Raw genomic sequence first — 21,704 nt, 5'->3', positions numbered from 1 at the left:
AACAAATAGCCACATGAGAGAAAGTGACTTTGTTTTCTATGCTGCATTGCATTATTTGTTTCAGTCAGTTCATAGCTTTTAATAAAACAAGAGGTTATTAAATGTTCTCCAGTGTTCATGCTGCAAGTTTCCCTCAAACCACTCGGTTGCAGCATCACAACGGCAGAATTAATGAGAGCTATTTTTAGCTACTCTGGTCCCACAGCGGTCAAAATTGAATAAGGTTCTGCCTCACCCTTAAACCATACTACAGCACAAAATATATTTTATATATGTATTTTTGGGGGATTTGAGTGTCCCACTGTATTGCCTTAGTTCCTCCTTTGAAAGAAATATGATTTAGTTTTTCTGCTGAATACAGAGCTGAGGAGCCAGCACGTTTCATTTTTAACTATACTATACTATAATGAATACAAACCGAGACACCCTCTCAGCTTACTTCATGGGTTGTATTAAGTTAGTATTGTGATGAGTCTTTACATATAAACAATTTTTGAATCCAAGTGGAAACAGAAGAGGTATTTTTCTGCTTTTTCTGGTTGATCTTTCACTTTACATCATGAATAGATTGATTGAATCTGTATCACCACGTCAGCTAACTCATTTAGGAAATTCACATTTCAGATGGGTCATGTTTTCACATATTCTGAAAAGAAAGAGGATGGGAAAGTGAAGCATGACTTGCAGTGCAACATCGTAGATCAGCTCTTTTTAGTATTTTGCCAGACAAGTTGATATTTGGGACTGAACTGTCAAAAGACGGGTACCCTGCCAAAGTGGCCAGAAGACTCGCTAACAGTTGCCAAAATTTGCTAATATTCTATTTTACTTGATTCAGATAAAGATAGTCACACGGGCATCTTTTTTGGTCACTGTTCCATTTTGTTTCACTGGCTCAGAGATAACCTTAGATAACCCAAATAGTATCACAGGCCATAGGTTGTCATTGAACTTGCAAATAATTGATTTAGAGCCCAAATTCCCACTCAAATGTCAAGATTTTTCAGTTTTTATAGTCATCTGTGATATCAAAGTGTGTTCAGACAATAAATTAGAATAAAACAACTTGGACTCTTATTTTTTTGGCAAGGCCTCATTTATAGACCAAATGTTTAATTAACACAATAATCTGCTGCTTCATAACTAATGTTGGACTGTACCTAAAGATTATTCCACTGTTGATTATTTTCTCAGTTGGTCTATAGAAATTAAGCAAATAGCAAAAAACACTTTTTTTTTGTTTTTAGTTCTCAGAGGACCGTGGAAGTTTCTTAATATTAGTCCTTAATATTAGTTGATTAGCCGATTTGCTGAATGATTACAGTAATGGAAAATACTTACAAAAATGAGTACTTTTCTATAACAGTCTTGCTTTAATAGTTTGTTCCTCCGAGAAATAAAACCACACTGAGTTCATTGAATAATTGTGTCATTTACCATTTGCGGATTGACTCCACACTGTCCGTTTTGACCACAGCTTTCCTGCCCTTTCTCCGCTCAGCTGTGAGATCCATCTGTGTTGCAGTCCATCTGTGTTGTAGTGCTGGCTCCCAAGTTGCCTGGTTGTAATCCCTCAAGCATGACCCAACCGACGTGGTGCATCTAGGCTGCGGAGCGGCTGCCAGCCCAGGCTCTGGCTTGTGGCATGAAGCTTCTGTTGGTACCAGTTGTGCTGTGGCCATAAAGGGTGTACACAACAGTGCCACGAATACTCATCAGTCACCGGATGCTGACGTGTCTCTGTACAAACTGTACACAGGAGTAGCACCTCCTGAGGGGGATGTTGTTCCCTTGTCTTTTTTTTTTATGTTTACTTGACTTTTGAGAGTAGTTACTTTGATTCTGAATAGGGCAGTAAGCTGTTGGTTTGGTTGTGAGACTAAATCCAAAATGATTTGTACATACATTTTTTTTGTGGTCATTTTTGTGTTTATTTATCTTTGCTGATTCCGAGAACGACACTTTTGAGGTGTTCTGAAGAAAGTTTGCCGTGTTTGTTTTTGACAAACGATGTAGATGTCGAATCAAATAAATAGGGCTCATCTAAAATGCAAAAAAGGCTTTTGTTTCTAAATTAATTCAGCTGTGTCTTTTCTAAACCTCCCACAGTTGAGAGGAACCTTCAGACACGGCCTGAAAATGTCAGGCCACTTGAACAACACCACTCTGTCCCCCTCCCGTTCTGTTTCCAGAGCAACAAGCTCTGCAGGAGGAGAAAGCAAAATTACATCCCCTCAAAGTGAAAGGTGTGTGTGTGTGTGTGTGTGTGTGTGTGTGTGTCTGAATCTGAGAAAGAGAGAGGGTTGAAGAGGGAGGGATGCACATCCAGGTCTCTGCTAAATCAGTTTTGTTTTTTTGTTTTTTTTTTTTACAGGGGTGGCGGTCCCTCCTTAAACTCTGTTTAGTTTTTACTCCATTTTATATTCCTCATGTTTTTCTCCATTGGGAATTTTACATTCCATTAATTTTATGGTGATTTATTTGTTTTGAATGAGGCACAGTTTGCATTCTCTAATCATATTTTCCAGACAACAAAATCACATTTCTTACAACCCCCCTGCAACAGCGTTACAGTCTTGTGTGTGTGCATGTTTGTTATGCTGCATAAATGAGGAATGTCAACTGGAAACAAGCACCTCCTTTAGCTTTGCATTTTACTGGCAAATCGTCTGTAAATGTTGATGAAATGTTAGAGTTCTTTGCATCAGCATTTCCACAGTGCTGAAGAAGACACAGGCATAAATCCTCCTCCCCAAAGAGCAATATTTCCAGTCAGAATTCATGCCTCTGTTTTCAACCATCTTGTTAATATTCCAATGCCTCTCTCTCTCTCTCTCTCTCTCGCTCTCTCTCTCTCTCGCTCTCTCTCTCTCTCTCTCTCTCGCTCTCAAGTGCAGTGTATTCAGTGTAAAAGGCCAGGGGGAGTTCCCTTATTTAAACTTTTGTTCACCCTGCTTGTGTGTCCCACCATAAGCTGCTCGAGGAGTTTGTGACTGTTGCTGCCAAGCTGTGAACGTCTGGGACCACTTGTGGCGATTTATTCAGCTGTCTGTATTCCCAGACACTAGCGAACGTTTGGCACTTGGCCGACAGGTCGCGGCAGACGTTAAGGACGATGTGTTGAAGAGGGGGTGGTAAAACAATAAACAGGTTGGTGGCAGAGACAGTTGGCTACATTACAATCTCAGACTGAGCTTTTCTGTCACACAAAAAGGACATTGTTTCTTCAGAAGTTAAAAAGATGTTTTTTTCAGATTGCGATTTTTAAATAATTTGCCTGTGGCTCATCCGAGAGTTAGGCATCATTATCACTTTTGGGAACTTAATAGTCATACAGTTATCAGGCTGTCATGCTGCTGTGGTGCATGTTAATCTCCAACATAAACCTGGATTGACACTCGGAAGGTGTTTTGTGTTTGAAGCTGCCAAAAAGGTGTCAGTGATCTTAGCTGAGGGTCCAAGCACTTGCAACTGATGCAGCTTTTAATGTGAGATTCCTCCCCCTTCTCTCATCCGTCATCACATTTTAATGTGCTGCAACATGAGACCACTTTTCCCAATGAGTCCTCTGACCAGGCAGCCGCACTGTAAGAGTTGGAGGTGTCAAAGAAATGTGTGTGATAGTCTCACCTATTAAGGTCACAGACCCAGGATCAATTTACATGACAAATGGGGGTTATTGCATTAGCTGCTGTGATGTGGGTCATAATTTGCCCCGAAGGGATGGACCTGATAGTATTTTATATGCAGTCATTGAATGTCTAATGTGTCGTGAGATTGTGATGGAGGTGAAATGATACAGAAGAGGAGGTAAGATAAGAAGTGAGCGGTGGGCTGCTGAGGACAGCTGAACAGCTGAAGGAGTCGACCTTCATGTTATCTCCTCTGGTTGTTTATGTGACGGAGGGTGTGTTTTAATTTCACAGACTTATTGTCACTGTGGATCTAGCAGGGTTTTTATCATCGTATTCAGTGCACAGTAAACATGGGCTCTCGTATTGTGGGCCAGATATAATGGAGAATATGTTAATAACATGTGGTTTCACAATGTGTGAGTGTGCTGCAAATAAAACCGAGCACAACAAAGTGTTATCTCGATTACTGTGAGTAGACAACAGTGTAAAACTTGAAACAAACCAAATAACCTGCTGGGTGCAGTCTTCTGTGTGTATAGTGGCTCCAGCTGTTTGCATCCTCATAAAATTTCACCAGTGAAGAGCCCAGAAACACTGCCATCGCAGCCTTCTTTTAATAGAAACACTTTGCTTGGTAGGGGGAATAAAGCAGAAATGGTTTTCAGTCATATTATCATTGTGTGTGTGTATGGGTTTTGACTTTCAATGTGTATTACTTAATGTTTTTAGTGTCTGCTTTTGTAGTTTCTGTTTCCTGCATTTGACAGTGCAGGCTTGTGTATGCGCCTTACAAAATCTCATGGCTCATGACATGGCTGTTGTTCCTGTCACATACTGACTTTTGTTCATTTTTCTCAACACAAAATATGCCCAAGAGATGTTGGAAATACCTTTGAAGCATTTATTGTACATATGTACCTTGAAGTTTAAACGTACACATTATAAAGGCAATTACACTGTGCAGATTAAATCCATATATTCATGTGCGACTTGGGTGAAAGTTACGTTCACAGTTGTGGTGGAATGCTGCTGTGTCCATCTATTTCTATGTGACTTATTGTTTTCTTGATTACAGAAATAGTTTTTGAGACCTAGGATGCCTTGAATTTGTCAGCTGTAGTGAGGATGTGAAATGCCTTGAACAAGGGCATTTGGTGTTTTGGCAGGGCACATGACTTTTCTCTTGACTGAATTTCTGTCCTCCGTTTTGTCACAAGACGATCAGGCCAACCGTGTGTCCCATTGCCTTATTCTGCCTCTTGTGATCTGAATTCTGTTGTGCCTCTTGTGTTAATTATACTGTATTGTATCTCTGTCTTCTAGAGCGCAGCAATGGAAGAGACTGTCATTTGGGAACAGCACACAGTAACACTACACAGGGTAGGTATCTGGTAACTTCCCTCAGATGCTCTTTACATCTGTTTATGTTGAGACTTGTTCTGGTCTCTCAGTAACTTACACAAAAACTGTATTTTGGGCACGTTTTTGAATACACACACAGAAACAGTGTTTGACTGCTGCATGTTTTCTAATAAAGAATCATTGGTTAGTCTGGATGAATTGATTCAGGGTCAGTTAACTTTTGAAAGATCTTTTATAGACGGCTACTCCAACATCCTAATCTCTCTTTCTCTGTGTACAGGCACCAGGGTTTGGCTTCGGGATAGCCATATCAGGAGGTCGGGATAACCCTCATTTTCAGAGCGGCGAGACCTCCATTGTCATCTCGGATGTGCTGAAAGGAGGCCCAGCTGAAGGCCTGCTGCAGTAAGATTTTGTTGCATTATTGGTGGGCCAGTTATTTTTCCTGTTATTAGTATTAAATTACTGCGCCTGCTGCATGAAGTCTCCAGCATGTCTGTGTCCCTTCTCTAGGGAAAATGACAGAGTCGTTATGGTCAATGCTGTCTCCATGGACAATGTGGAGCACGCGTACGCAGTCCAGCAGCTTCGTAAAAGTGGAAAAATTGCCAAAATTGTGAGTGTCAACATCCCATTATGAATTATTTTAATTTTTTGTGGTCAGGTGTTCAAAGTGCTTAGGTCAGTTTGTTTAAATATGCATATCAACATGCAGTTAGACATTTCTTATATATTTCACAGTGGACTATTAGGAAAATAGTCAAGGGAGTGATTGATTCATCTTACTGTAACTGATTGGTTGTTTGGCTGATCTCATATCTTATTTCCTTTGACCAGACAATCAGGCGGAAGAGGAAGGTGCATGTCCCCATGGGCCGACTAGGGGAGCGGGAAACTATGTCAGAGCATGACGAGGAGGAGGACAGTTATGACGAGGAGATATACGAGACGCGGAGCGGACGTAGCGGCGCTTACAGTGGTGTGGGCGGCGCCATGGGCAGGCGCAGCGGCCGGAGCAGCGGGCGAAGGGACAGGGAGCGTGAACGCAGCGGCTCGCGGGAGAGGAGTCTCTCTCCACGCTCTGACCGCCGCTCACACAACCTGCCCCCACGTCCTGCCAAGGTCACACTTGTCAAATCGCGTAAAAATGAAGGTGAGGCTCACAAAGTCGGGGATTAAAAAGGAGGTCAGACAAAGAGAGTGTTCTGTGATAATCCAGGAAATCACCTGACATTTTATTTACCCAGCTATTAACAGACAGCCAGACTTTTGGAAGAGAATAAAACCTCCAAATCAGCATTGGTCAACTGCCAGGGTAAACAAAACTTGCCAGCCACAGCAAAATCCAAGTTAACTGAAGTAAATCTAAGTAAAAGAGCAATTAATCTTCTTTAATCAGTACTGTTAATCCCAGTGGGAGCAGCAGCTTGACAGCAAAGTGTGGTCAGTGTGGTGTGGTCACGTGAACTCTGTGCTAACATCATCTTTGTTGCTGTCGTTCACTTTGTAAGCAGAATATGGCCTGCGCCTGGCCAGCCACATCTTTGTCAAGGACATTTCCCCCGAGAGCCTGGCAGCCAGAGACGGCAACATCCAGGAAGGGGATGTTGTACTGAAGGTGAACATATGATATGTATATATCATAAAATATTCAACATGAGCAAAACTATTGCAAATTTTTGCATTCATGGATTCAGTTGCTGGAATTGACCAGCATTCGCCATGTTGTGTCACAGCACTTACAGTTGCTGCTCAGTCCTTTCACATAAAGTAGGTGATTTTTGAACAGTAACTGTTTTGTCAGTTGTCACTCTCACACTCACCCCCTCACACATGTCATGTTACTTTATGTGATTGCTGACACTTAAGAAATGAAAGGTTAATCAAATGATTGTAGAAAAGAATTGTCAAAATGTTGTTTTATTTTTCTATTTATTCTTATATTGTTTAGGCTGCCTATCTTTACAAACTGATCTCACCCTGACAAGTCGTTGCTGTTAATTTGCATTTTATTGCTTTAAAATCAATTTTTATTTGATTTTCCTTATTTTTACTAGAAATTCACTGGCTGTTCTGTCATGTCATGGCTAATAGCATCTTTTTGTGGTGCTCACAGATCAATGGCACAGTGACAGAGAACCTCTCCTTGATAGACGCCAAGAAGCTGATAGAAAGGTCAAAGGGCAAGCTAAAAATGGTTGTTCAGAGGGACGACAGAGCAACCCTGTTGAACATCCCTGACCTCGATGACAGCATTCCTTCGGCCAATGCCTCCGACAGAGACGGTGAGAGCGATGTTAAGGGTTAAGTGGGACGTAGCTTAAAACCCAGACTTGTCGTTGTTTCATTTCTGATTGCGGTCATTGAACAGTGGCTCTCGTTTGATCAGACATTTCAGATATCCATTCTCTGGCATCTGATCATTCCAATCGATCGCATGACCGACATCGTAGCAGCCGCTCCCGCTCTCCAGACAGACGATCTGAACCCTCAGACCACTCCAGACACTCGCCCCCACAAATTAGCAATGGCAGGTAAAGACCATCCATCAATTTATCTTTCAGTTTTTGGCTGACATGAAATTATGCAAGTGTGATATTATAATTTGATACAGATTAATTTAGTTCTGCTGCTTTCTCTCTCCGGTTGATATGTAACTGTAGCAGTCTAGCACTAACAATAATTCAGGTTTCAACAACAACTACAAAAAAGATGTGATCAGTTTACTGTCTTTTGACATATTTTTAACAGTGATTAAAATAACTGGGTTTAAACCCCTAGTTTATTAAGACAGGCTTGTTTTTTTTTTCTTTTTTTGTGAAGGACTTTCGATTTTTGGTTTTTTCTTTCCCTCAGGTTAATACGAGCTGTCAGCCCATTCAGCACTTCTTTGACTGTAATCTTGTTCTGTAATCTTGTTTGAAAGTACCTCATTAATTCTTCATTTAAACTCAGCCGAGTGCCAGAGCTGTTCCCCTTTCACACTACTTATTGACCCGTGAAACATAAAAGTCAACAATTAAGCTGCCTGCAAAAGAGTCAGTCTTGGTCATAATTAGGGTCGGGACCGCTTCACTCGGTTTAAAAGTTCAGTCCTCAACATATATTATCGTGTGTCCTCTGCCATTGTGAAGAAAGCCATTTTGATACACCAGTCTAAAACATGAAGCGACAAGAGTGTCACTTTTAATCATATTTGTCTGCCATTTTTATTCCCTTTGTACTTCAACAGCTGGAGAACACCGTAAGTTTGACACCATTACCCAGTATGAATAGTTACTAATAGCAGTGGTAGTATATCCTCAATAGATGTAATGTAGACAAGAAGGTCTAGTTTTACGTGTTAAGACTTTAATAAACACCTCGAAATTCTGAAGTTGTGTCAGGAAAATAAGCGTTTTAATGTTATATCACATTATCACCTAATGTAATATTGCTGAAGTGGCCTTGTACGACGTCAATTATTCAGTGACACTTCTTGTTTTGACCTGATATGACAGAGTCCCTAAGTTTCCTGAATGTTTTGGTGGGCAAACTGCATGTTTGGCACAAGGACAATATGGCTCCAACGATGAAGCAACAAAAGGCTGTCACCAGCTATCAGTGTCTGCTGTCTCCCTTTTTACATGTGGCTGAGCTTTTGAAAGTTCTTTCTCTCTTTTTATCTCTGGATGTCTTTCTTTCATGTCTTGATGGACATGCTGTGTTTGTGGGAAATATCCACAATTCTGCATGTGTTAATTTAAGATACCAAAAGCAAATATGTGTTGTAATAACATACCTCTGACACGTATAGGCTTCCAGAGCTCTTAATTCATTTATGAGAGTATCTTAATTAACAGGAAGGAGATGCTGGGACAGGATGTTGTTATTTGTTTGAACCTCGTCTGTGTCCTGTGACCTTTTCTCTCAGTTCGGGAAGTTGGCTGTTAAAAGGAAGGCCTCCTCCAGGAAGGTTTTGAAAAAGACGTTTGTTCCTCTGCTGCCAGTTCAAACAGGGTCCTTCATGGTTACTTGGGCAATCAGCCTGTGAATGAGGCATTATTTTGCCAGTAAAGTTGTGCCAGTAAGCAGGCATGTGACCAGGAGTTTTCGAGTCAGTGCCAAAAAGCCGTACCGCTAGACAGCCTGATTCGTTTGCTTTTGTTCCCCTCTGATTTCCCATTTGAAACACATTGGCAGTGTCGGCGTTTATCAAAATCATTTACAGTTATCTGACTCATAATTGGCCAGGGTCACCGTGTATCAGTTTCACACAGCCTCACTGCTTTAAACCTGGCATCACAGACAAACCTTTGCTGGTCTGAAGCCAGAGCCGTGCAGTGAAATTCACCTGGAGGACAGAATCCACTCTGACACCTTAGATAAGCTGCTCTAAAAATAGAGCTCAAAAGAGTGGAAAGACAAAGTGGTGACCTTCAAGACTAAGATGCAGCCTCAGACTCAAGTGGTTCTTTTCACCTGTGTCTCTTTTCTCAGCCAGTGCGTGTCCACTTGATATTGTTGTGTGTAACCAAGATGTTGTAAGCCTTAGAGCTTTGTGTTTGCCTCCAAGCTCTACATCTCTGGAATACACTATTTATATAAACTCATGTATTCCTTTCCTAAAGATAAATCTACAGAAACCTCTTTTTATCTGCAGCCACAGAAGCCGTGATGACGATCGGATCTCAAAGCCAGCTTCAACACCAGCGAAGCTAGCAGAGGAGGTTCCCCTGCCCAAACCGAAGGAGTCGGCTATTGCTAGAGAGGAGAAACAGCTCCCACCACTCCCAGGTCAGTGATATAACAGTCAGCCGTTAAACCTGATCACTGTGTGACACCCAAAATTTCTGTCTTGTATCCATACCTGTTAGCAAATAGGACATGTTTGCTTAAGTTTTTCTGTCCATCATAAGTACTAGAACATCAAATGACTTCACGATATTAAAATCTTGTTTGAACCAGTCATTTTTGCCCTTTTTAAAAGCAGAGATACCAAAAAAAGTTAGATCCAGACGCCTGCTGAGTCTGGCTGAGTTTGCCTGGAGCCAAGTGAAAATAAACCATATGAGCTGATCTAGTCTGACGTCCCTCCCCAGCCTGCAGTGCTCTGCTGCCTTTCTGTTTGACCTCCCCGCTCAGGACACTGTGTGCCGTGTGTGCGCACAGATCTGTCTGATAATACATTGCTCATGTGTGTTTTTGAAGAGCCGCGTTTTTTAATTGGTGTGCATTTTCAATTTAACATTCTTATCTGCATTAGTGTTGAGACTGTGTTTGAAGGACTATTCATTTGTTTTTAAACATGTTCAACGTAGTTTTACGTGTTCTTCATGTGTCTGCATTAATAACTTTAGTTTATGTTTTTGTTCAGAGCCCAAGCCAGTGTATGCTCAGCCTGGACAGCCAGATGTAGACCTGCCAGTCAGTCCCTCTGATGCCCCTGTGCCAAGTGCTGCCCATGACGACAGCATCTTACGGTAAAATTAACAGTATAATGTGTCATACTGTCAAGTAATTAAGCCTTCTGAAAATACACAAAACACAAAATGAAAATGTGGAATTTTAACCTGTAGTTCAGCATCTTGTAACAGCAGTTGACGGTTGTCAAAATGCCTGAATGCGCATCCATCCATACAAATCAGGGCAGAGTGTGCTGCTCTCTGGATAGTCATCCTCACACACACACACACACACACACCTCTTTTGCACCACATTTGATGAAAGCAGGAGCTGTAGCCACAGCCCTTCCTGGACTAAGTAGTTTGTTAAGGTTGCTGTTTTATGTTCCAAAATGCATGTGTTTGTAACATTTCTGTTCAGAGCATTTATGCCAGTCATTTTTGTGCTGTTTATAATTTTAACCTTTTGTGAGAATGGTTGACTTTGCTGACACCATACTGGCATTTCATGAGCATGCTGTGTGCCTATCATCAGTCTTACTGATCCTGATTTGAACAATATTATAATTAAAACAGTAGCACAACCCTTATGTGTTTATGCCTCTGACAAATAGTTTATATTATGTTCTAAAGGACTGCATCTGTCTTTTTCTAGTAATTTTACAAATTTGAGTTTGCATACTTGCTAAAGAGTTAACAGTTTCTACAAAAAAGAAAGCTGGCTGACATTCAAGAGTCATTCAACTATTCATAAAGTGAAGTTTGCCGTGGAAAGAGGGAAATGCCATCAGATGGTGACAAGTCAAAGAAAAAAAAAATCAACCTGACTGTTGTATTTTCATCCCCCTCCTCAGGCCAAGCATGAAGCTGGTGAAGTTCAGGAAGGGGGAGAGTGTGGGGCTGCGGCTGGCTGGAGGGAATGACGTGGGCATCTTTGTAGCTGGAGTGCTGGAGGATAGTCCAGCTGCTAAGGAGGGCTTAGAGGAGGGCGACCAAATTCTCAGGGTGAGAAACTTTACTTTTTAACACAGTAAGTGTGGGAATCTGACACCTGAAATCTAAAGGTTTTGAAACCAAACAATTATTGTAAAAAGCTTTATGTTCAGTACTCAGAGTTGTTATTCTATTTACCAAGAATAATTTTTTTCCCTCTTTTTTTTCTAATAATGGGTACCTTATGGTGTCTGTAAACAGCTATGTTTATGGCGTATGCATCCTTAAGCTTTTCTTTTCTTTATTCATGGTTTTACACACAGACTGCTCAGAAATTCCTGCACCACCAGGCTGGTTTCTTAGCAATGGTGCAGAGGGAGTGCACACAAAAAAAACTGTGTTTCCTCTCTCCGTGTTTGTCCCATTTCCTCAAAGCCATATATCTCTTTATTTGTACCTCCTCCTCTTTTCTCCAAGTATAATGAGGAATGACTTGAGTTCTTACAGAGCGGTAAAACCTGCAGTTACCCAGGCAATACTGAGAACAGATAGAACAATGTAAACTTTTATCTAAATAGAGATTTACAATTTCTGTTGTGCACTTTATGAACAGTAAAGCCCATTCCTTAGCTTAGGTTCTCCCAAGGAAAGCATTAAAGAGTAACCTTTGTGTTCCCAAATTCCAGGTAAATAATGTAGACTTTGCAAACATAATCCGAGAGGAGGCGGTGCTGTTCCTCCTGGACCTTCCTAAGGGTGAAGAGGTCACAATTCTGGCCCAGAAGAAGAAAGATGGTAAGTGAACTGATCAAGGACATGAGACCATTTCTGTTGGTCGTACTGGCCCGGGGTTTCTGACTCATTTCTCTTTTCCTGTTCAGTGTATCGGCGGATCGTGGAGTCTGATGTTGGTGACTCCTTTTACATCCGGACACACTTCGAGTATGAAAAAGAATCTCCGTATGGGTTGAGCTTTAACAAAGGTGAGGTGTTCCGTGTGGTGGACACCCTCTACAACGGCAAGCTGGGATCCTGGTTGGCTATTCGCATTGGCAAGAACCACCAGGAGGTGGAGAGGGGCATCATCCCCAACAAAAACAGGTGACAGCTTCCTGGCAGTCATGTGTCAGTTATCACAGAGTGACATGCTGGATAAATGTCTGTCACAACAATAGACGATCAGTCATTTTTTATGATTGTCATTGCCATGTTGTGTCCTTAGGTGTTGGCAGTGTTAAGGTTATCTGTGCCATGTTTATGACACAGCTATTAGCTTGTGTGACATTAAGGATTCTCTTTGTGTTTTTGCCATTTGTCAACAGAGCGGAGCAGCTCTCCAGTGTGCAGTACACTCTCCCCAAAACAGCAGGGGGCGACAGGGCTGACTTCTGGAGGTTTCGGGGTCTTCGCAGCTCCAAGAGGAACCTGAGGAAGAGCAGAGAGGACCTGTCTTCCCAGCCAGTCCAAACGAAGTTTCCAGCTTATGAAAGAGTGGTACTAAGAGAGGGTGAGTACTCTGATCATGTTTGTTAGCTCATATGTCATTGTTAGACTAAAGCTGCTTTCTGAGTCTGTTAATATTTTTACTTTTTTTTCTTTTTTTCAGCTGGTTTCCTGAGGCCTGTGGTGATATTTGGGCCCATTGCTGATGTCGCTCGAGAAAAACTCTCCAGAGAGGAGCCAGATCTTTTTGAGCTTGCAAGTATGTTTGTATGCGTTACAGCGTGCGTTTATTTATGATGACCTCAACTGACAGTAAACATGTTTTTCACACAAGTCCCTCTAATCTTGTTTCCAGAGAGTGAACCGAGAGATGCGGGAACAGATCAGCGTAGTTCAGGAATCATTCGTCTTCACACCATCAAGCAGATCATTGACAGGGTGAGTTTGTCTCCTTTTGGCCTATACAATGCATTTTGAGTTTTTAGATGATTATTAACACGGGTCCGTCTGCTTTCTTGTCTTTATCTCATGAAGGACAAACATGCTGTGCTGGACATCACTCCAAATGCTGTGGACAGGCTGAACTATGCTCAGTGGTACCCAATTGTAGTCTTCCTAAATCCCGATAATAAGCAGGGTGTGAAGAATATGAGGACCAGACTGTGTCCAGAGTCCAGGAAGAGTGCCAGGAAGCTCTATGAGAGAGCAATCAAACTGAGGAAGAATAATCACCACCTGTTCACCAGTGAGTATGCAGAGAGTGTTAAAACACAATAAACTCAAAATGTCATTGTCTCTTTTACACATTTTATTCTTGATGACGTGATTGTGACTCAAAACTCATCTTGTAGCCACCATCAACTTGAACAATATGAATGATGGCTGGTACGGCGCTCTAAAAGAAACAATCCAGCAACAGCAGAACCAGTTGGTGTGGGTGTCAGAGGGCAAGGTGAGAGATGGATTTCCATTTCACCAAACATTATTTTTTGAGACCTGCTGGTCTCAACACATGAGATAATAATTTCTCTGGTCTGTTCAGGCGGATGGCACTACAGAGGATGACTTGGATATCCACGATGACCGCCTGTCCTACTTGTCGGCGCCAGGTAGTGAATACTCCATGTATAGCACAGATAGCCGTCACACTTCTGATTATGAGGACACCGACACAGAGGGTGGAGCGTATACAGACCAGGAACTGGATGAGACTTTGAACGACGAGGTGGGTCTGCCCACGGAGCCCGCCATCACCCGCTCCTCCGAGCCGGTGCGAGAAGACCCACCTGTAATTCAGGACACTCCTGGTTACCCTGGATACCAGCACCCCGTGCAGCCCGACCCAGCTGGTCGCATAGACCCGGCTGGGTTCAAGATGGCCGCTCCGCAACAGGTAAAGTACATGTCTAGTTATGAAGGCAGGCCACTGAATGCTGTGCCCGTCAGTGATGGATGTATGGCTAAAATTACATGACTGCAGAGCAGAGGAGTAGCTCCTTTGTGTTCAGTGTCGTGTCCTGATCTTTGTTAACATTAAATGTCCTTTGCTAAGTAATAAACATGTTTTAGAAGCTACTTGTATGTTATCTGTTCCTACCACATTTTTTCTCTCTGGCTGGTATAAAACTGATTCATTTTAAGGAACAAGATCGTGGTGTTGGGGTGAGCTGTGCTTTGTGTGCCCTTGGCAGGCTGTGTCATAAATGTCTCTTAACGATACTTCACAGCAAGATGAGGCTGCTCTGCCCATGCCCTCGTTGCCTCCGACGGTGGTAGCGCCCCCTGCTGTTGAGCAGCCTGTACAGCTAGAGGGTATGCACCTAGAGGAGCCGCCTGCTGCAGCCGCAGCTCCTCAGGCTGACTCACTTAGCAGCCCCAGCCCTGCCCCTGAGCTTATTCAGCCCCCACCACCACCACACGAACCCCACCCGTCTGGACCACCTGGTCCAGAACCAAAGGTACCCGCTGTTTCACCAGCCACTTGGACCGGGCCTGGGCCCCAGCCTGCTGTTTTAACTGCCTGTCTTCTCACACATGCTTTCCACTCGCTCTCTGCATGACTTGCCCACACTGTGTGACTCACTGAGCCCACTGTGGGCCTCTGGCTCCCAGAGAAATGTGCGACAGACTAGTCCACATGCACCACAGTGGGCTGGGAGACCAGAAGGACTGGTACATCTGAGTCTTTGACCAGGGTGAAGACATCCACAACCAGCCCTAACTGTTGCCTCTTACTTCCTTTGCATGGCTCCTAATGTTTTTGGGTTCCTTTCAGCTTTAACTCTCTTCTGTAGATGAGTAATAGTAGCACTTAAAGTGGCATCATAGTGGTAGATGTGTTGTCTGTTGTAGTGCCAGTAGTTTGACGTTGCATTAGATGCCGACTGAATGTTGGTTGCATGATGAAAGCTAACCTGCAGACAGTACTCTTGATAATAATTTCCATCAAGCAATTATCCCTATGGGAAAACAGGCTTACCATCAGCACACTGTATTGTGTATTCTGCATAGTAGTTTTTTCCTGAGTAGATTCAATAGGAATTACTGTAAATAGATTTGCTGTCTACAGGCTACACATCATATGTTTGAAATGAGGCCTTTCAAAAATGTGCAAACTGCCTCTTAGTTTACTGTTTATGAAACATGTTAATGTGTACAACCAGTTGTACTTATCATTCTTGAAAGGCATCTTGTCAAACAGGCATTCAGAAATATTTATGAATAACTGACTAAGTTTTGCTTGTGTAATTGCACTTTTAATTGACATCTCTTTAATTAAGTGGTGGAAGGATTTATTTTCTCATAATTTGGTTAATGTTATATATCTTCAGTTCCTCGAGATTTCAGTTTATTTGCTGAAATAAGTTATTCTTAATCTGAATTTGGGAAAGAATAATTCCTTGACTTCTTTCTGTCCACAACCTGCAACATGGTGCTTGTTGAAAATCTTAAAATGAAGATGTGGCGGATGTATTCATTTTGTGCTGTTTCTTTACAGATGTACAAGAAAGATTTGTACAATATGGAGGACCCAGTGCGAATCAACCATGGCCTGAAGCAGTCTATGAGCTACAGTCACCAGCCGCCGTACCAGGACAAACAGCCATACCGCGAATACGACCACCCGCCTTACGGATATGATGGAGGCGGCTACACAGAACCAAAGCCTCACAACACTGACTCTCACCTGCACTACGACAACCGTGTGCCTCATTACAACGAACAGTGGCCCCCCTATGACCAGCAGACCTCGTCTTCTCAGCCCGCAGGGTACCAGCCGGGCCACCAGCAACCCATGGGCTACAACCCCCGGTCCCCCTACGAGGACGGACCAGGGAGAGACTACAGCCCCCCTCAGCCACGCTACGATGAGGCCCCACCAGTGGGCTATGATGGCAGACCACGCCACAGTAAACCTGGGCCCATTCGTTATGATGAACCCCCACCGCCACCCCCAGCTGGCTACGACGCTCGTTCTCCTTATGAGGCAGAACCTCATGGCTTCCCCATTAACTCACCTCGATCGCCGGAGCCCCCAAAGCAGTATTACAGTGACTCTGGTCTAAGGCCCACCTACATTCCTGGGCCTCCAAACCGGGGCTATAAGCCAGGGATGCATGAGCCTATGATGAACTCTGAACCCACAATTCCCCCTCCGAAACCAGAGACGCTGTCCTCACCAGGTGAGCCACCTATCACTCCGGGCTCCAAACCCCTCCCTCCTCCACCTCGAGAAGACCTGGACGAGGACCCGGCCATGAAACCACAGTCAGTGCTCAACAGAGTCAAGATGTTTGAGAATAAACGGTCTGTTTCTATGGACAGGGCTAAAGAAGGAGAGTCATCAGCACTCAGGGTGAGTTCCCCGCTGAGCTTTGTAGCTGTTTTCTCAGTGGGTCAAACGATTTAGGCCACAGGTGTGACTGTAGCTAGGTGGGTGACAATGTAATGTAAACACTTCATAATAAAATACTTCAAGTCAAGACAGATAAAAAGACAAAAAACCTAAGTAACTAAAATACCAACCATAAAATAAAGAAAGACTATCACTATAAATATGTACAACGAATAATCTGGTACAAGATGGGTTAAAAATGTTAAAAATCAGGTAGGAGCATTTGTTAGCTGTTAGAGACATTTAACAATCAATACTTGTTTATGCAAGTATTTTAAAGCCACACAAGTTCCAGGGAGCGCAAGTTGTTTTTTCCCCGAACTACAGATGCATCAGTCAAAAAACTGCTGTACATACAAGACTTGAAACTTCAAGCTGCTTCTTGTTTTGTAATTGTCTGGCCTGTGACATGTCAGGCATAATACTGGATATGTATGTGTAGCTGTTCTTCATTTGTATAGACAAAATTCTGGATCAGATGCGAGAAGCGCTAAGTAGACACCCTCTCTTTGCTTTTTCAGCCTGCAGATGTTCCTAAACCTGTGAGTGCACCTGGCCCAGTCCTCAAAGCCAATTCCCTCAGCAACCTGGAGCAGGAGAAGTCCACCTATAGGTATGTAGTCCTCATTACAGAGCCCCAGCCTGCAGAGTAGGTGGGTGAAGGACAACTGCAAGATCTTTGCAAAGGCATCTTGGAATTAATTTATTGTTGTTTGAGCTCCACCTAGTGGGCGTATGTCCCTGTGCAGCAAGCCAGACTGCTATGCAGAGTGTGGATCAAAAACCAAGTGCCATCCGAAACAACCAATGCTGCACGTTAACAGATCTCAGACAGTGGTTCTCATTGTTGAGATATTCAGATTTTTTTCAAACATACTTGCAGCTTCACATCTCTGTCTCTTCAAATGATCCTCAGGTATGAGGCGTCCTCTATCTCTGTGTTGTCCAGCTGGCTTTAGGTCCGTCCTGTCTGCCCCTGCTGTGAAATCTCTGCGGCTGTTTTACTTGTTTCCTTTTGCTCTCTCTGCAGGGCTCCTGAGCCACAGAAGCCTCATCCTAAACCCCTGGATGATGTAGTGCGTTCCAACCACTACGACCCAGATGAGGATGAGGAGTACTACAGGAAGCAGTTGTCCTACTTTGATCGCCGTAGCTTTGACAGCAAGGCCATGGGCCAACCCAGTCCTGGCATCAACCGCTTCCATGATTTGCCCAAACCAGCTCAGCTGTCCTACCCATACAACAGGTATCACAACCAAGGGCTAAATTGGGTTTTATTTTGTGGGGGGGGGGCTGGTCCGCTGTCTGAAATTAACTTTCTGACTCACCAGTCAAAGGTATATGGTAGTTGCTGGTAACTTGGGACTTGTTGTACAATCATATGGTTGAGTTTGCTGGTAACTTTTTGGCATGATTTTTTTACGGAACAAAAGGGCAGATTGTGACCATATTTCATATTTGGTCTGATACTGAATTGGTGACCCTAATCTTGGGCGTCGTCTGCCCTGCGATTAATTGGTGGGATTAACTGTGTATTGCTGTATTGTCTGTGTCTGCCAACTGCAGGGTTGAGTCTGCAGAGAAGGTGAGTCCAGTGGAGAAGAGATATGAACCCCTACCCCAAATCAGCCCATCCTCACAGTATGGGCCTCCTGTGTCCGCCATCCCACCCAGCACACTGCCTAAGCTCAGCCCCAGTGAAGGTAGGCTCTCTTAACGTTTTCTACCCAACTAAAATTTCATCTGTTAGACATCTGTCACCGCTGCTCCTAAAGCTGCAATGATGTCTCGCTTCTGTTCCAGTTTGTTCTTGAATTAATAAATTAGTCCCTTCGTCTATAAAAGGGATGAACATGTTGAAAAAACACAATTTCTTCAGATCCTAATTAGCCAAGTTATTGTTTCATCTCTGTTGTATATTAGAGCTGAAACTATTCTGATGATTAAACATTTTATTTTTCCTGCAAAATTGTCAAACACTCTCTGGTCTCAGCTTCTTCAATATAAGGATTCGCTGCTTGTCTGTTTTATTACTCTGTACACTGAATATCATTGGGTTTTATTTAGACTGTTATTTAGACTGTTACCTGGCCAAACACACATTTGTTTTTATCATTTTCGGCTTTAGGAAATTGTGTTGTGAATGAAAGTAATTGTCGGATTTATTAAAAATGCCAATAATCATTAGTCCCAGCCCTAAGTTATATAATGTTTAATCTAACAATGTCATTTTATTGTGTTTAATCCTCCTCATTTTGTTTCCAGCTAATTCTGTACCTGAGCCGCTGAGCTCACCCAATCCTAAACCTGAGCTAGCAGCTCACAGGCCAGTCAGCAGGGATGAACCCACACCAGGTGGCTACCTGCCCCCGAGAGGCCTCCCTGACAAGTCCCCGGTCAACGGCACCGATGCGGCACCCTCAAAAACACTGGTCGCTCCCGCTCCCGCTCCCACCAGCTATAACCGCTACGTCCCCAAGCCGTACACCAGTTCAGCCCGGCCTTTTGAGCGCAAGTTTGAGAGCCCCAAGTTCAACCACAATCTGCTTCCCAACGACACGCAGGTGAAGACGGACCTCCTCATTAAACCCAGTGTGGTGAGCAACAGCAGCGGGAAGCCTCAGCTGTCGCCACAGCCCATGGATCACGACAGTGGCCTCGACACGTTCACACGCACTATGGACAACAGGCCCAAATACCAGCACAACAACATCAATGCCATCCCCAAGGCCATCCCTGTAAGGTACAAAACTCATTAATTTTCACATCCAGCAGGGCCTGTGTGTTCTCTGGCGGTAATTACTGAGCTGCTGAAAGACAGAAAGAGACTTGTTGTTTGCTCACAGGGGGTTTGTTTTCGTGTCCTCTGCTGTGCATTTTTCTCTGCCTTCCCTCTTTTGACTGATGATGATGACTTCTTCTCCTCCGTCCTTCAGCCCCAGCACCCTGGACGACGAAGACGACGACGAAGGGCACACGGTGGTGGCCACCGCCCGAGGGATCTTCAACTGTAACGGAGGGGTCCTGAGCTCCATCGAGACGGGAGTGAGCATCATCATCCCCCAGGGCGCCATCCCTGAGAATGTAGAGCAGGAGATTTACTTCAAGGTGTGCCGGGACAACAGCATCCTGCCCCCCCTGGACAAGGAGAAAGGTCAGTCCACAGGTTCCTTTACATCCCAGTGAACAAGCCAGCACCACATCTGAGTCTGTAAAACGTGAACTGCTGATGAACTTTAGAGTAGCCACAGTAAATTAAGTTTTTGACTTTTTGTTTGTTTGTTTGTTTTGTTTCAGAGCTAATGCAGGATTTTACCTCATGTATGTGTTTTTTAAATGAACAGCTACAGCGGGTTACAGTTTCAGCAGCAGCACCTTTTTGGTTAAGTGCAAATTTGATGCTGACATTAAGATTTTATATGTGCGTGACTAACTTTATACTTCACATTGGTGCTATTGTACAATGAAACAAAGGAAAAGAGCACTACATATATTTATTTTAAGAAGTATGAGCAGGGAATATAACCTCCCCCGGATTTTATTAAAATGAACATTTGGCACCAAGGGAGTTTGGTAATTTAATTAACCTGCCAAAGCAGTTTAACAGTTAATTCTCATTCACTATAAAACCTTCTGTTTTGCCCCCTTGATAAGGTAACAGATAATCCTGTGTGATGATTAATTCATGCATTTTTAATGTGTGGAACTGTAATCTTGTTGTGTGTCCGTGCAGGAGAAACGCTGCTAAGTCCGCTGGTGATGTGTGGTCCTCATGGACTCAAGTTCCTGAAGCCGGTGGAGCTGCGCTTACCTCACTGTGCGTCTATGACCCCTGATGGTTGGTCTTTTGCTCTAAAATCCTCCGACTCCTCGTCGGGTACGCTGTCCTCTCTCTGTCCTTTGGGGTCTGTGGGCTGGCTTTGGTGATTCAAAGAGGAGAGTTTCTTGTTATCCGAATCATTTTAACCTCACTTGTTTTCCATTTCCCCCTCACTTCTTCTTCATGCATGTGCTCTTTCAGTTTTCTTAGTTTTGTGCTTAATATGAACTGCAGGGTCTTGTTTATTCAAATCTTGGGCTTCTTGAGCTCTTCAATTGTTGCTACTTTTCTTTGTGATGGTAACCTGAATATCACAATTTTAATTTACAATATTTTCTAACATTGATTGACATGACAATCCAGTATGTTGAACCATAACATCATGTTGTCAGTCATGTGCCGTGCAGTATTTTTTTTTTCCAGTTATGAGTGTAGAAAACAATTCTCTTAATGAAAGGATTAAAAAAGCTCAGCCATCACCTGTTTTTCTCACAGCGTCTGTACTGCGACTGTGTAAACTTTTAAGTCATATAAGATAATCAGGCAGCATTTTGTAGTAATTGTACAAAACACATGCTTAAGTAATGCATTAATGTTACCAGTTAACGCTCATCATTAATCATAAATTAATGAATTTTGACTCTCTTTATACGTGACCAAATTAGCTGGAGTCCACTTTGACAAAAAGTGGCCGTTTCAGACACATGCATTTGATCAGCCAGCAGCTACTCAGTCTTGCTTTTAGTAATCATTTGCTAATCGGCATCAAGACTTGACTTTACGTGCTTTAAGGGTGATCTTAAGTCTGATAAGTATGTTATCTGTCTTCTTTACACCCGATAGTCACATTATTGAAGAGACCTTTTGTTATTTGGTTTGCTTGGGATCCATCAAAAAAAAAAAGGGATGGATGCACCAAAAGTTGTTCTTTTCCACACATTTTTCTTCCTTGCTGAAACCCACTTCACCCACAATGCACCTCAACCACTCCCAGTCCAGTCAGAGACTTTTGAGGCCATGCTTGTAGCAGCTAAAGTATCCTCGAGTTGCTGAGCCAAATAAACGTAAACAAGACGGTTGCTTCAGGTAGCAGTTTGAGCTTTCTGTTGCTGTGCTGTTGTGTCGCTAACACCTTCTTCTGTGTACCAGTAAGTGGATTTCAGCTAACTTGGTGGCAGATAAATAAACGTATAAAGTAACTGTGAGTTACATTAATGATCCATTAAACGCTT

General features: G+C 43.1%; 1 protein-coding gene across 9 annotated transcripts in view; it reads left to right on the top strand.

Annotated features, from left to right (window-relative positions):
• Positions 1 to 21,704, top strand: part of tjp1b (tight junction protein 1b) — a 52,778-nt gene that overhangs the window by 29,058 nt on the left and 2,016 nt on the right. For 2 of the 9 annotated variants that reach the window (XM_046395457.1, XM_046395463.1), the window contains 26 exons: positions 4,959 to 5,015; positions 5,278 to 5,402; positions 5,511 to 5,613; positions 5,835 to 6,150; positions 6,509 to 6,615; positions 7,114 to 7,282; positions 7,387 to 7,531; positions 9,640 to 9,773; positions 10,354 to 10,459; positions 11,236 to 11,386; positions 12,001 to 12,109; positions 12,196 to 12,415; positions 12,637 to 12,821; positions 12,921 to 13,016; positions 13,113 to 13,195; positions 13,292 to 13,502; positions 13,609 to 13,709; positions 13,800 to 14,150; positions 14,485 to 14,715; positions 15,756 to 16,613; positions 17,174 to 17,265; positions 17,683 to 17,898; positions 18,219 to 18,355; positions 18,918 to 19,395; positions 19,589 to 19,806; positions 20,386 to 20,529. In XM_046395457.1, coding sequence (XP_046251413.1) covers positions 4,959 to 5,015; positions 5,278 to 5,402; positions 5,511 to 5,613; positions 5,835 to 6,150; positions 6,509 to 6,615; positions 7,114 to 7,282; positions 7,387 to 7,531; positions 9,640 to 9,773; positions 10,354 to 10,459; positions 11,236 to 11,386; positions 12,001 to 12,109; positions 12,196 to 12,415; positions 12,637 to 12,821; positions 12,921 to 13,016; positions 13,113 to 13,195; positions 13,292 to 13,502; positions 13,609 to 13,709; positions 13,800 to 14,150; positions 14,485 to 14,715; positions 15,756 to 16,613; positions 17,174 to 17,265; positions 17,683 to 17,898; positions 18,219 to 18,355; positions 18,918 to 19,395; positions 19,589 to 19,806; positions 20,386 to 20,529 — 5,143 coding nt within the window. Of the gene's footprint in view, positions 1 to 2,977; positions 3,151 to 4,958; positions 5,016 to 5,277; positions 5,403 to 5,510; positions 5,614 to 5,834; positions 6,151 to 6,508; positions 6,616 to 7,113; positions 7,283 to 7,386; positions 7,532 to 9,639; positions 9,774 to 10,353; positions 10,460 to 11,235; positions 11,387 to 12,000; positions 12,110 to 12,195; positions 12,416 to 12,636; positions 12,822 to 12,920; positions 13,017 to 13,112; positions 13,196 to 13,291; positions 13,503 to 13,608; positions 13,710 to 13,799; positions 14,151 to 14,484; positions 14,716 to 15,755; positions 16,614 to 17,173; positions 17,266 to 17,682; positions 17,899 to 18,218; positions 18,356 to 18,917; positions 19,396 to 19,588; positions 19,807 to 20,385; positions 20,530 to 21,704 lie in introns of those variants that run through there. The other 7 variants (XM_046395464.1, XM_046395466.1, XM_046395465.1 and 4 more) reach the window with 7 other exon arrangements.

This window comes from Scatophagus argus, chromosome 7, assembly GCF_020382885.2.
Source record: "Scatophagus argus isolate fScaArg1 chromosome 7, fScaArg1.pri, whole genome shotgun sequence".
Taxonomy (NCBI): Eukaryota; Metazoa; Chordata; class Actinopteri; family Scatophagidae; genus Scatophagus; species Scatophagus argus.
The sequence above is the reverse complement of the archived record's forward strand: the minus strand, read 5'-3'. Positions and strand labels throughout refer to the sequence as shown.